The sequence below is a fragment of the Bos indicus x Bos taurus genome, chromosome 27, assembly GCF_003369695.1.
Source record: "Bos indicus x Bos taurus breed Angus x Brahman F1 hybrid chromosome 27, Bos_hybrid_MaternalHap_v2.0, whole genome shotgun sequence".
NCBI lineage: Eukaryota > Metazoa > Chordata > Mammalia > Artiodactyla > Bovidae > Bos > Bos indicus x Bos taurus.
In genome coordinates this window covers 27,977,454-27,990,607 of record NC_040102.1, presented here as the reverse complement: position 1 = coordinate 27,990,607, position 13,154 = coordinate 27,977,454, and the positions used below count along the sequence as shown (strand labels likewise).

General features: G+C 37.4%; 1 protein-coding gene across 15 annotated transcripts in view; it reads right to left on the bottom strand.

Annotated features, from left to right (window-relative positions):
- Window positions 1-13,154, bottom strand: part of NRG1 (neuregulin 1) — a 1,152,455-nt gene that overhangs the window by 165,890 nt on the left and 973,411 nt on the right. For all 15 annotated transcript variants that reach the window (XM_027530077.1, XM_027530076.1, XM_027530078.1 and 12 more), the window contains exon 3: window positions 4,919-5,040. In XM_027530077.1, the coding sequence (XP_027385878.1) occupies window positions 4,919-5,040 (122 nt within the window). The remainder of the gene's footprint in view (window positions 1-4,918; window positions 5,041-13,154) is intronic.

Here is a 13,154-nt window from a genome sequence, read left to right as displayed (position 1 = left end):
AGAGAAGACGGCGACAGAGGATGAGATGGTTGGATGGAATCACCGACTCAATGACGTAAGTTTGAGCATACTCCAGGAGATAGTGAAAGACAGGCAAGCCTGGCTTTCATGGGTCAAAACTTCGTGACAGAACAACAATAACAACATAAGCTGTTCACCAATATCATGGCATTTCTAACAACACTGTCAATGTTGGTTATCCATATGAGCCAACTCTTTAAAGGAACAGTTGATACATTAATCAAATTTTGTGGAAATAATTTTTTTCTGATCATCTAAAATGAAACAGCTATTTTATTGCCAGGAGCCCCATGGCTCCTATGGGATCTTGAATCTCACTCAAATAATTTTTCTCCTGATTAAAAAAAGAAAACCTAGTAGAAAATATGATTGATTAGTTGTATAGTCTCCTGTATCAATCTTTGAAAAGACAGCAGTACTTAATTAATTTGAAAACTAGTTAGGTCTATTATTCTCTTCCCTAATCTGATGCCCAGGAGTTTTTAAGAGCTTCTTAGATACGAAGTCATGGCTAAATTAATGTTTCCTCTATAAAGACCAAGCCAAATAAAATACAACTGAAAATGAACATATAGCGTAGGGTCTATTTGAGCATGGTGTATGCGGCCTTTTAAACCACTGTATTTGAATTCATGAAAAGAATTCACCTATAATCTATCATGTAATGATGACTGCCTTTGAGATCCTTCTTTGTATGAAAACTCAAATGGACTGTTAGACTGACATAGTCTCAGAGGTCATCAGCAGACTGCACAGGTTTATATGTGTTTCTGTATGACAGGTTCTTATTTCCAAATAAGGTAGGGGTTAAAAGGCACTGGAAAAGGCAGAAAACATATAAATTTCCAAAATACTTAAAAAAATGACTAGCCGAATCTACATTCTTTTCTAAATGCTTGAAAACATTGGAAATCGGATCATTGTATCACTCACGCATATAATGATTCAAGGGGAATTTCTCAGAGAATTTCTCAGTCTTTTTCTATTATTTCATTTATATCTAGTTGTTAATCTAAGCAGATCTAAACAGTGAGTTTCATTTTAGGATGTTTATAACATTAGATGGAAGATCTTTACGATCTGTGCTAATTTCATTCTAATAGTTACAGAGCTGTCATAATGGGATTAAAAATAGTGTCCAACAGTAAGCTCAACTTGCTAAATTTTTCTTTTTCTCCTAAGGAGGAAAGAAAACACAGTCTCTCGTGTATTTCTCCCTCTAACTCCTGCCATTTCTCCTAGAATGTTGTCCTAAAATATATTCTAAACATCTTAATGCAAAGAAAGCACTGGTGTGAGAATTTAAGTAAATCAAAAGAAATCCTTTGCACAGAGCTAGGATAATTAGCTCAGGGCTGTATTCCAGGATCTTTCATCAAGCCAAGCTATATAGAAATTATCAAGCCATAGTTATATATTTATTGGAGAAATATGGGAGAGATGAGTGAGACCATGCAAAACAAACAAAATGACTAATATTCCACAGACAACATAAAATCTCAAGAGGAGTTCTACATCGTATAATATTTTGGCAACACGTTCTTATTTTTAAGACCTTTTTTCCCCCTAACACTCTCATTATGGTAGGGGGTGGGGGAGATTCTTGAGAATTCTACTCTCTCAGCCCAAGTCAACGGTAAATACATATCTAAGAAGGAATGGTTTGGCTGAGTGACAGCTTACAACCACAGTAGAGCGTTCTTTTTCTCTCTGAAAGAGTGTTTCTGTGCAACCTCTGCTCAGAATCTTGGAAGACAGGAACCTGACAACATGAAGGTAGTGAATTTGAGTCCCTGAGAGCTCAGGATCTGAGCTGAGATTTCTTGGATAACCAACCTTGAGCTGAATATAGCAAATTCATAGATCACGGTAGAAAAAGGTGAACATCAGAATGATTACATATTTTCCTTCTGGTGGTGCTACAACCAAGCTGCTGAGATGCAGGGAGAAAAGAACATTTCCCAATGTGCAGGATGCTCTGGCCCTGTCTGTCCTGGTGCCTGAGAGTACAGGCTCTGATGAACAGCATGTCTGACCCACAGCCTCGGAAAAGAGGAGCATTTCTAGGCAGCCATGTTTCCGGCTTCACTCTCCTGGGTTGGGGCTGTGGTGGGGACCTGGGGAGAACACGCTGATGAGCTGTAAGCTCTATGGATCTTCGGACATGATCAGCTCTGCCAGTAAGATTCTTATGGGGAATCTGATTTGGCCCCTGAGGCAACAATCACATAGTCGGAGTCAAAACTGAAAGGATGCCTTCAAAAGAACCATGAAGAAGAATATGGCCAAATGGAACCGTAATCAGGTCAAAGTTTGGAATTATAAAGGCGCATAAGTGAAAGCAGGAGAGGTTGGAAAATATAAGAAAGAGTCGGCGAGTCAAGAATGCATCTGGGCACCTGAAGGGCAGACTTGAGAGAAAAGCCAAAAATTCCTGATGTTTAAACTTGTAAACATCCCTAGGTACCACTTGCTAGGTACCACTTTCTCCTGGAGCCCCATTTATAATGAAGCTCTAGTTCATCCCAGTGGAATCCTTCTCTCTTTCCGCCTCACACCATTTTTGTTTTTTCCAGTTTTTGTCCTTCACAAATCGAAGAATCGACCTTAAACATTCACAAACACACAGTCTGGTATTGAGCAAGCTGTACTGAACCAGGAAGTAAGGAATTTAAAACAAATCTTAGGTTTCTATTTCTTTTTAAATACAATGAGAAGGTTGGATATGGAAGAACTAGTCTTAACGTTCTAAGAAGAAAATAAAAACAACCACCATGCCCAGTAATTGAGATTCTTCATTCCTCCCTTCTAGTCCTTAAGGAATTTTAGTTGATTGTTTTAAGGATGATTTCCTGACAATATTTCATAACCTTCTCTTTTTTCTTGTCAGGTAAAAAAGATTGATTACCCAAAACATCCCTATTTTCATTTCTCTACACTTTATAATTCAATACTACATTCAAATTTGAGATCAATTCTTAAATAAATTAACATGGAAAATAAGCTGAATACCTCTCCCATGAAAGGGATGTGAAAAACTGTTATTACCAAAACTTCAGCACCCCCAAATTAATAAAAAGAAATCCTATGAGTTTTTGCCAAGAATAAAATAGTGGTAAGTAATTCACTGCTTAATACTGCAATTCAGAAAATGTGGAATATTAAATATAATCCTACTGTAAGCATTCAGTGAAACTATGACACTTTAATTCTATTTTCCTGGGACTTTACAGTATACATAGCTACACAAATCTAATCCGAGTGTCCAAATCATAATTCAGGAGCCTTTACCAGGAGAAGATGCACTGAAGCAAGTCACTGACAACCTGAGAAAAAGCTATTAAACATGGTATTATAGAAAGAAAAGATAAGTCACTGAAATTTCAAATTTGCATTTCTAGTTGCATTGTATAAAATTTCAAGTGGAAAAAAAATAAATAACACAAGCAAAACCCTGTTGCTTTACCTATGCTGATTAAAAAGTAAAGTGACGTTATATTTACTCACATAAATTTTAAATGGCTTTTACACTTTATATACAGTAAACACGGCCCCTAAAAATAATCATGGAAACCAATTTTCACTGTTGTCTTTTACTTTCTGTGGAGGGAGGTATTTAAAATGAAAGAAATGAATTTTGATTACACTGCAATATACAGCAATGCATTGGGAAGTCCACAGAAGACTAGGAATTAACCTGAATACTCCCAACCCTGGTTCCATATTTTTATCTCACTCCCTTCTCCCTATCCTGTTATCAACTGAATCAAACCACACCAGTCTCCTAAGGAGTTAACCCCTAAAAGTACTTTCGTTCTTCCCTTCTTGGCTCTGTAATTTTATCTTATCACTTTAAGAGATCAGGCCTTTGCAGTGGGCATTCTTTCTCATCACCTGCCTAGAAGTGGTGCAGTCATGCTTGGTTTTATAATAGATGACAAGGCTTGTGAAGACAGCAGTCCAGCGCCATCATCCAAAACAGCACCAAAGGTTTCAAAGCAGCATTTTATTGTTTCAAGAGATGCTCACTGCTAGCTCGTCATCAGCTTCTATAGATGAATGACTCCATCACTTTGTGGAGTACTAAGGGATCGTGAACAGAGAGCCACCAGCTATGCCCTTCCTTTACCCTTCCTCAGATAACTCAGAGGGGTTGTCAGAGGATAGGGGGCACCTTCTGTCTCCAAGGTATTCATTTGTTTAACAAACAGTCCCTGGCACTGCTCTTAGGAAAACAGAAGCTGAAACCTATATAATGCTTATTTATAAAGCCTATACAAGTGAGTAAAAAAATGCTTTGCCTCTAAGACTCTTGATTTCTGAATTAATGGGCTCAAAAAAGCCCTGATAACCTTAACTTTCTACTACCTAGAGCCAGACATATTGAAAACATATATAAGAACATAAAAATTGCCAGGACTAAGTCAGGATTGTATTCTGTTTACACATCCACAATGTACATATATTCATACATAATACACATTAGCATGAAATATATACAATATATATTCTGTATATAAATTATATATATATATATACACACACATACATACATACATATTCTGTTTCGACAGAGCAAAAAACTTACCTGCTGTCCCTGACTAACTTAGAGTGGATGTATAATCTCTTTCTTTTAGCAATCCATTCTCTCTCTGATATTCATGATATTATTCCAATCCTTTTTAAATAATCTATATATATTTCAGGTCTATTTCACCTTATGGAGTGAAGAGCTTTACAGGAGGACCCATAAGATATTTCAAACATAGAGTTTTCCTTTCATGATTTTTATTTGTTCACAATGAGATTTCACACACCTGCGTGATTCAAGTGTGACCACATACCTTGATCACTCCTCTTAGAGACTGAGAAATAGCACGCAGTAGGCATCTCTTACCGTTTGACTCCACAATGGTGATGTTGGCAGAGGCACTGTCATTTCCTAGTTTGCTGATCACTTTGCACATATATTCTCCAGAATCAGCCAGTGACGCTTTGCTAATGCGAAGTTCTGACTTCCTACAAGATCAGGACCAAAGCGGTTTAAGTATATTTCACAGAACTATGATGATCATCAAAATACAGTCTCTGTAGTTTTAGAGTTTTCAAACTCCCCCCTTCTCACTCTACACGCACACAACTGACTGGACTTCCCTGGTGGTCCAGTGGTTAAGAATTTGCCTGCCAATGCAGGGGACACGGGTTTGATTCCTGGTCTGGGAAGATTCCACATGCCTTGGAGCTACTGAGGCAGTGCACCACAAGGAGCAGAAGCCCCTGCTCTCTGCAACGAGAAAAAGCCCTGGTGCAGCAACAAAGACCCAGCACAGTCCAAAATTAATGAATTAATTAAAAAATGGTCTCCATCCAAAAAATCTTTAAAAAAACCCCCCACAACTGACTAGTAGATATATATACATATATCTATATATACATTCATGATTTTACCAAAATCACACCAAAAGTGAGATACATCTCATTTAAATTATACCCTGGACATAGTCTTAATTTCATTACCCAGATCAGCAATTTGAAGGATTTCTTTTCTAAGTTTTCTTTTTATTCCTCTAACACTACCACTTATTCCTCTAACACTACCACTAACCACATTACATTTCAGAATATTTTTTTCACCCAAATGTTAAGTTTTCTTTCCTCTCTATATCTCAGTGTCAGTAGCCAATTAGGGTTAATTAAGGAAGTTAAAAGTGTAAAGCCGTTTCTTATAAATCTGGTAAGGATAGATACTTCAGTGAAGGCTAGACTAGATTAAAATGCTCTACACTTCCTTTCTTAGTAGAACGACATCAAGAATTATGTTAATTTTGAATGAAGAGAATTTAATACTTTCAAAAGCAAAGGAATTTGTCATTCTTTGAAACGATTCTCATTGCTGGGAGCACCATACCACACAAATGGTTCTTAATATTGAAATAAATATTCGCGCAACAATAACACACACTTTCATAAAACTACATATTAAATCAATATTTGGCACTCTTTCTGAACATGGGCAACACTGTGATTTGCATCTGTCTATGCTTTACTATTGCACAAGCCTATAATTTAAGCAGTGCCTATGATTTAAAAACTTAAAACTACTGGGATTGGCTCAGGATTTATTAAAGCCTTTCTAAAGTGTCCTTATATACAGGAGCCTGATATTGACAGTCTGGATTCCTGAGAGGAAGACAACAGGGAGAAAACAGGGCAGGAAGCAAAGATAGCAACTCAGAATTACAAGAAAACCTCCTGTAAATTTGTTGATGGTGTTATTGAGTCGCTAAGTCCTCTCTGACATTTTGTGATCCCCTGGACTATAACCTGCCAGGCTCCTCTGTCCATGGGAGAGAGGAGTGGGTTGCCATTCCTTCCCCAGGGGATCTTTCTGACCCAGGGATAAGAGCCACGTCTCCTGCATTGACAGGTGGATTGTTTACCGCTGAATCACGAGGGAAGTCCTCCTGTAAATTACACCTTCCTAATTTTAAGTGAATTTTCTGGTTCTTCTTGTCATATAATATTAACTAATCAGGTTGGATCAATTGTTTCAAATTTAATTTCAACTCTTCTCCTCCTCCAATCTACTGAATTAATCCACCCTCCACGACCTGCATGTGTAAGATTTATGCCCTGCCATCTTCGTGCTTTTTGGCTTGTGTATTTCTTCTTCCTAAGAATGCAGACCCTGTATTCTGACCCATCAAGATATTAGCTGATCTTAGTGAAAGTTGCTTAGTTGTGTCTGACTCTTTTTGACCTCATGGAATTCTCCAGGCCAGAATACTGGAGTAGGTAGTTGTTCCCGTCTCCAGGGGCTCTTCCAAACCCAGGGATTGAACCCAGGTCCCCTGCATTGCAGACACATTGTTTACCATCTGAGCTACTAGTGAAGCCCCAGCCGATCTTTAAAGACCACCTCAAGTGCCAATTCCTGCATCAAGCCTCTCATGATCATGTAGCTGGAGCTGCTCGCTCTCTCTCTCTCTTTGATCTAAATTCTGCCAGCCTTGAGTACCTCTCTCAGGAGAATCTTCTTAAAGAAATAAGGTAATGAAATTTACAGTTAACATTAACTTATAGTTAATCTGACAGGGATAGCTCTTAAACTCAAACTTCTCCTAAAGACCTGGGCAGTGTTTATTGGAATACTCTTCCAGGGAATGTAAATAAATGTTACACTTAAAAAGAGAAACAGAGACACAGATGTAGAGAACGGATTTGTGGTCACAGGGAGAGAAGGGGAGGGTGGGATGAACTGGGGGATTAGAATCGACATACATACACTACCATGTTTAAAACAGAGAGCTAGTGGGAAGCTGCTGTCACACAAGGAGCACAGCTTGGTACTCTGTGATGACCTGGAGGGGTGGGAGGGAGCTGGAGGGAGGGAGGCTCAACAGGGAGGCTGGAAATATATATATATATATATATATATATATGCATGTATATATTTGTATATATAGATATATGTATATATAGGTATGTATATGTAGATATATGTATAATAGATACATGTATAATAGATATATGTATATATGGATATATGTGTGTGTGTGTGTGTGTGTATATATATAGCTGATTCACACTGTTGTACAGTGGAAACTAACACAACAATGTAAAACAATCATGCGTGCATGCTCAGTTGTGTCTGACTCTTTGCAACCCCCATGGACTGTAGCCCACCAAGCTCCTCTGTCCATGGGATTTTCCCAGGCAAGAATACTGGAGTGGTTTGCCATTCTAAGCAATTATACTCCAATAAAAAAATTAAAAAACAGAGAAATAGAAAGACAATAAGAAAAAAAAAAGAAATTTTCTGCGCTCAAATGTTTCGTTAAACAAACAGATTTCTTTACAACCTACCTCTTAGTCATTTTTATACAGTTACAGTGAATTTCTAAGGCAGGCATGAGAAGTGACTAAGAAATCTGTTCTGTAGAGACACCCTTGGGAATTCTAGGACTGTGCATCAATGGGCCAAGGTCAAGAATCAGTGTAATCAAGATAAGCATAACAAATACATTCAGGTTCAAAAATCTGTAGAAGAAATACAGGTTGGGAAAGAAGAACCTTGACAACAATGTATACAGAAAAATATATTTCCATCAGCCACATGTTTAATATTACTCCATTTTAAACAACTGTTTAAAAAAGAAGAAAAAAGTACCACTGTATGGCCAAATTAATATTAAAAGAGCATAAATCAAATTGGATAAAAGTCTTATAGGCTGGATCGTATCTGGAGTATTGAATTATACTTCAAAGTGGCATTTGATTAAAAAATAATATCAACAGCTAGAGGACTTTAGAAGGTGATCAGAATTGAATAGGGCCTAGATATCTTAACACCAGAGAAGATGCTATTAAAGTAAGAGAGGTTCCACTGGCAGGGAGCTATGAACAAGATATATATAAATATATTCCATCTTTATTATCTGGAAAAGGAAATTATTTGGTGAAGCTCTTGAAGGTAGAATTATGTCTTACAGGAAAAAGAAGGCATATTTTGGATGATATATAAGGAAGGACCTTTTCAGTGTTCAAAAAGGATAGGATATCATATGAAAGAGGTTTTCTCTTTAGACAGATTCAAGTCTGGACTGCCACCTGTCAAGCAGTTCCTAACAAGAATATCTCTATGCAGAAAAGATTTAATTAGATCAGTGGTTTCAATTAGTTTTGAAAAAATAAATCCTGTTTTTAAACGAAAGCTTAAATGAGAGCTGCATATTTAAAAACATTATGAAGAGAGAAAGCATTTATGTTAAAGAGGTTGGCAATCCTTTTTGCAGTTCAATGGAAACTCAAATTTCTCCAGGGACACAAAAAACTCCTTTGAACTATAATGATATATTTAACTGTGAGATTCTTCAATCCGTGGGTCTTAGAGCAGGAATGGGAAATACTGAGAGAGTAGAAACAGACAAACCTTTCTTGAAAATTACACATTGCAACCATTTGGGGCCTTAATAAATATGGCTATAGTTTTATTTTACTTTCTTCAATAGGCTACTATATCTTGTCTATAAGAATAAAGTTAACTTGGAAGAATGAATGAACTCCCAATCACAAAATTAACCTTTTGCTCTTTAATTGATGAGTTATCTGGGGTTCTGGGAGGGGTGCATGTTTTGGTGGATTTTCATTTTCTAAAAGCTTTCAAAGAGTTAATTCATACACAGTGTTTAAAACAATGCTTGAAATAGAGTAGTCTCCCAGTAAGTGTCCGCTACTATTATAATGACATTCTAAATTCCTGCAATTTTTAGATTTTCCTAATAAGCATGCATTGTCTTGGAATAAGAAAAAATGATACAATGTAACAATAAAGCAATAAAACATTTATACATGGAAGTTATAAAGATTAACTTCATTTTTTATATCAAAATGCAATCTGTGTTCTTTTAATTAGTTCTCACTCACAAGATAGATTCAAGGTTTCCATAGCTGCTTATCTCATTTTTCATACTTAATTCTTCCACCATATTTTACAGGTAAAGGCAACTTAAATGCATATAGAAAGGATCAACTCAGTTTATATAATCCCATTCTTCTGATCCCTAAGGAATCATATATGAATTCTCGTGTGTATGTTAACACAGCTCAGATACTGTTGAACTGCTGATAGTGAGAAGGGTAAAGAAAAGAGAGAGGGATTTCATGGTGCAAACTACAGAATGTCCATCATCATCTGGTTCTACCAGAATGAAGTCACTTGCCACTGCAGCACCTATGAAACTCTACAGATCAGACACTGCATAAAATGCTTCACATAAATGCTATGAAACAGACACTGGTTATTCCCATTTTATACCTAAGGAATCTAAGATCTTCTTACATATAAAGTTAAAATGACCTGTTGGAGTAGCTCAACTAATAAAAGAAAGAGATGTGTATAAACCTCTTCTATTAAGAGTCAAAAACCCTGAAACAATTGATAACAAGAGAAATCATTCCTTAATTTTTTTTAACTTGACCAAACCAATTAGAATCAGTTTTAAACAAAATTACAATATGTAAGAACAGGGTATTCCCTGGTGGTCCAGTGGTTAGGGCTTTCACTGCCGAGGGCCTGGGTTCAAGAGGGAACTAAGATCACACAAGCCACAAGCTGAGTCCAAAAAAAAAAAAAAAAGCAAGAACAGGAATGAAGAGCTGATACAAAATTGTTGTTGTTTAGTCAGTTTTAACTTTGATGCATTGAAGAAGGAAATGGCAACCCACTCCAGTGTTCTTGCCTGGAGAATCCCAGGGATGGGGGAGCCTGGTGGGCTGCTGTCTATGGGGTCGCACAGAGTCGGACACGACTGAAGCGACTTAGCAGCAGCAGCAGCAGTCACTGAGTTGTGTCGACTCTTTTGCAACCCCAGTGACTGTAGCCCACCAGGCTCCCCCATCCATGGGATTTTCCAGACAAGCATACAGGAGTGGGTTGCCATTTCCTTTTCCAGGGGATCGTTCTGACTCAGGGATGGCACCCACATTGGTAGGCGGATTCTTTACCACTGAGCCACCAGGGAAGCCCCTGATACAAAATTAAGAGCATCCAAAAATGTATACCATACACAAACAACAGGAAGTCAGCCTTTAATAAGACTGCTGATTCATGTCAATGTATGGCAAAAACCACTACAATATTGTAATTAGCCTCCGATTAAAATAAATAAATAAAAGTTAAAAAAAGACTGATACAAGACAGATATGCAAGGGAGGCCAACAGGTTGACCTGAAATATAACCTGTCACACAACCAAACTCTTTAACCAGTTTTCTAAGTCAAATCGTCCACCAGGCAAAGGAAACAAAAACAAAGGGATAAGTAGACACTTAAGACCAGGGCAGTTTCTATTTCTTTTAATTGGTCCCACATCTTGCTCAGCCAAATAAAACAAACAAAAAGGCTCACACATGAATGCAGAATCACAGGAAGAACATGTAGGAATGTCATTTATTAGTAGGAGCAGGGCCTGAAGAGGGGATAAGACTTTACAAAATGATAGCGAGTCCCTATTGGTGTAAAATCTTTTCATAACACTAAGGGATTAAAAGGAAATTCTGACTGCTACAAACAATCTAGATTATAAAATGTGAAAAAGAAATCTAGGCGAAGGATTGGAAGAGAGTCAACATTTTACTTTAAATAAAGAGGGTCCCAGGGTAATCCTAAACCTTACACTAAAATTCACCTCTGCTTGTGATCATAGCCTAAGAGACAGTTTATCCCTTCTTGGCCTGTGGGCTAAGAGCAAATGTAGTAAGATAAAGTTAAGTAAGCAAGTAACCACTACAAATTGTTAACATTTTGAAATGTCTTCATAATGAAAAATTATGAGCATGTAGAGGAAGCTGACAAATAAGAATGCTTTTTATTAAGCAGTTTAAGCCCAAACAGGTCCCTTGCCTTAAACATGTTATGACTTCACTGGATACTAAGGCAAAATCACAAGTAGTTGTGAAAAGACATGAGACGTGGAGTGAAAAAGACAAAAGACATAGATACAGATCAATTTCAAGTCCAAGAGTAACCATTTATTAATATTAGATCTACAGGAAGAAACCGAATTTCCTTCATTCTCAGGATATTAATTTTTTAATGAGTATAATAACAATAGTATCCATTCTCTTATAAGTTGAAAGCTGAAATAATAGAGCATCTTGCAAATGTTAATTAAATTTAGATTCAGTTTGATCCCTTAAAAAAAGACAGCACTAATTTTTTTTTTTTTAAAGATACAACCTCAGAAATGATCAAATACCCAATTTTGAAACACAATTACCTGATCACTTATCAGTGGCTGCCCACTTTACATAAAGTGTCTTATTATTGGAAGCTCAAAAATGTTCAATGCTTTGCCAAGACTCATCATTTGCAGTCACATTACCTGAATAAAAGTCTTTTTTTGTTCCTACTTAATTCTTTCCAGCAAGGCTATTGTTTAAAAGAAGTAATTTCTGAACATTGGCCTTTCCGGGATAATGGGATTTTATTAATATGTAGACAGTGCTCTTAGCTGTCTGAGCCTATGAAGCCAACATGAAAATGCCTTTCTGAATACTAATGACACTTTTTTATGTCATCCAAGCCATGTAAAAAATTAGTTCTTTACCTATACATGTGCCTTTTAGAACCATACTCATTCCGGGGGATCTCTCTTTTTTTCCTGTTGTTCCTTTTTGTCATCTTATTTACTCAACCTATTCAGCTTCTTCTCTTCAGGTATCCTCACCTTAAATACCTGCAATCCTCAGCTGCTTCGTTCTGTTCCTTCAGCCTGGATAATCCTCTCCTCCTTCTCTCCTTCCCCCCCTTCTTTCTAGGAAGCCTCCACAGTCCAGGACTGGGTCCCCTCCACCGTCCTTGTGAGTACCTTTCTAAAGCATCCTGTGATTGTCACTATCATCAAATTTAAAACTGAGAATTATAACTGCTTATATTTCCCTTCCCCACTTGAGACCAAGCCTCTGAGACAGCACACACTTCTTGTTCATCTCTCTGGACCCAGCTTCTAGCCCAGGGCCAACACAGAGCATCTTATCCAAGGCAAAATTTCCCATCCGCTCTTTCACTGGCCCAACTTGATTGGCCTCTTTATTGTCCTATAAACAGAACCTGCTACTGCTCTACTCTATAACCCACCCTACCCATCCAGGGGGACTCTCTCTCTTTAGCAGAGTCAAATCCACCCTCTCACAGTGACTCCTGAAGCTCCTGGGATCTTCCCCACTTCCCAACTCCCACGGCACTTAGCATCAGTAACCTGTAATTCAGCACTTAGGTTTACTGTTTGATATTAGTGTTAGCTATTTTGTTCCCTAATTATTAATAAATTTTAACTTCCCACAAGGTAGAATTTACCTCAGCATAAATAATCAAGTTTTTAGACCACTATTTGTAAATAGATGGGCTGCTTAAAAATCCTGAAGCTCCCCCAGCCCTAACAGGGTTTCAGCACTTGATTGCTTCATATAAGGCTGTACTAGACAATCTCTCTACAATCTTTCGATGCTCTGAGTATAAAACGCCCTAGTATTCTTTCATTTCCCCATATTTCTAGCAATATAAGCTTTTCACGGGTTCTTAAATATTTTTTCTCTCAAATAATAGCCACATAGAAACAAATGAGACATCAC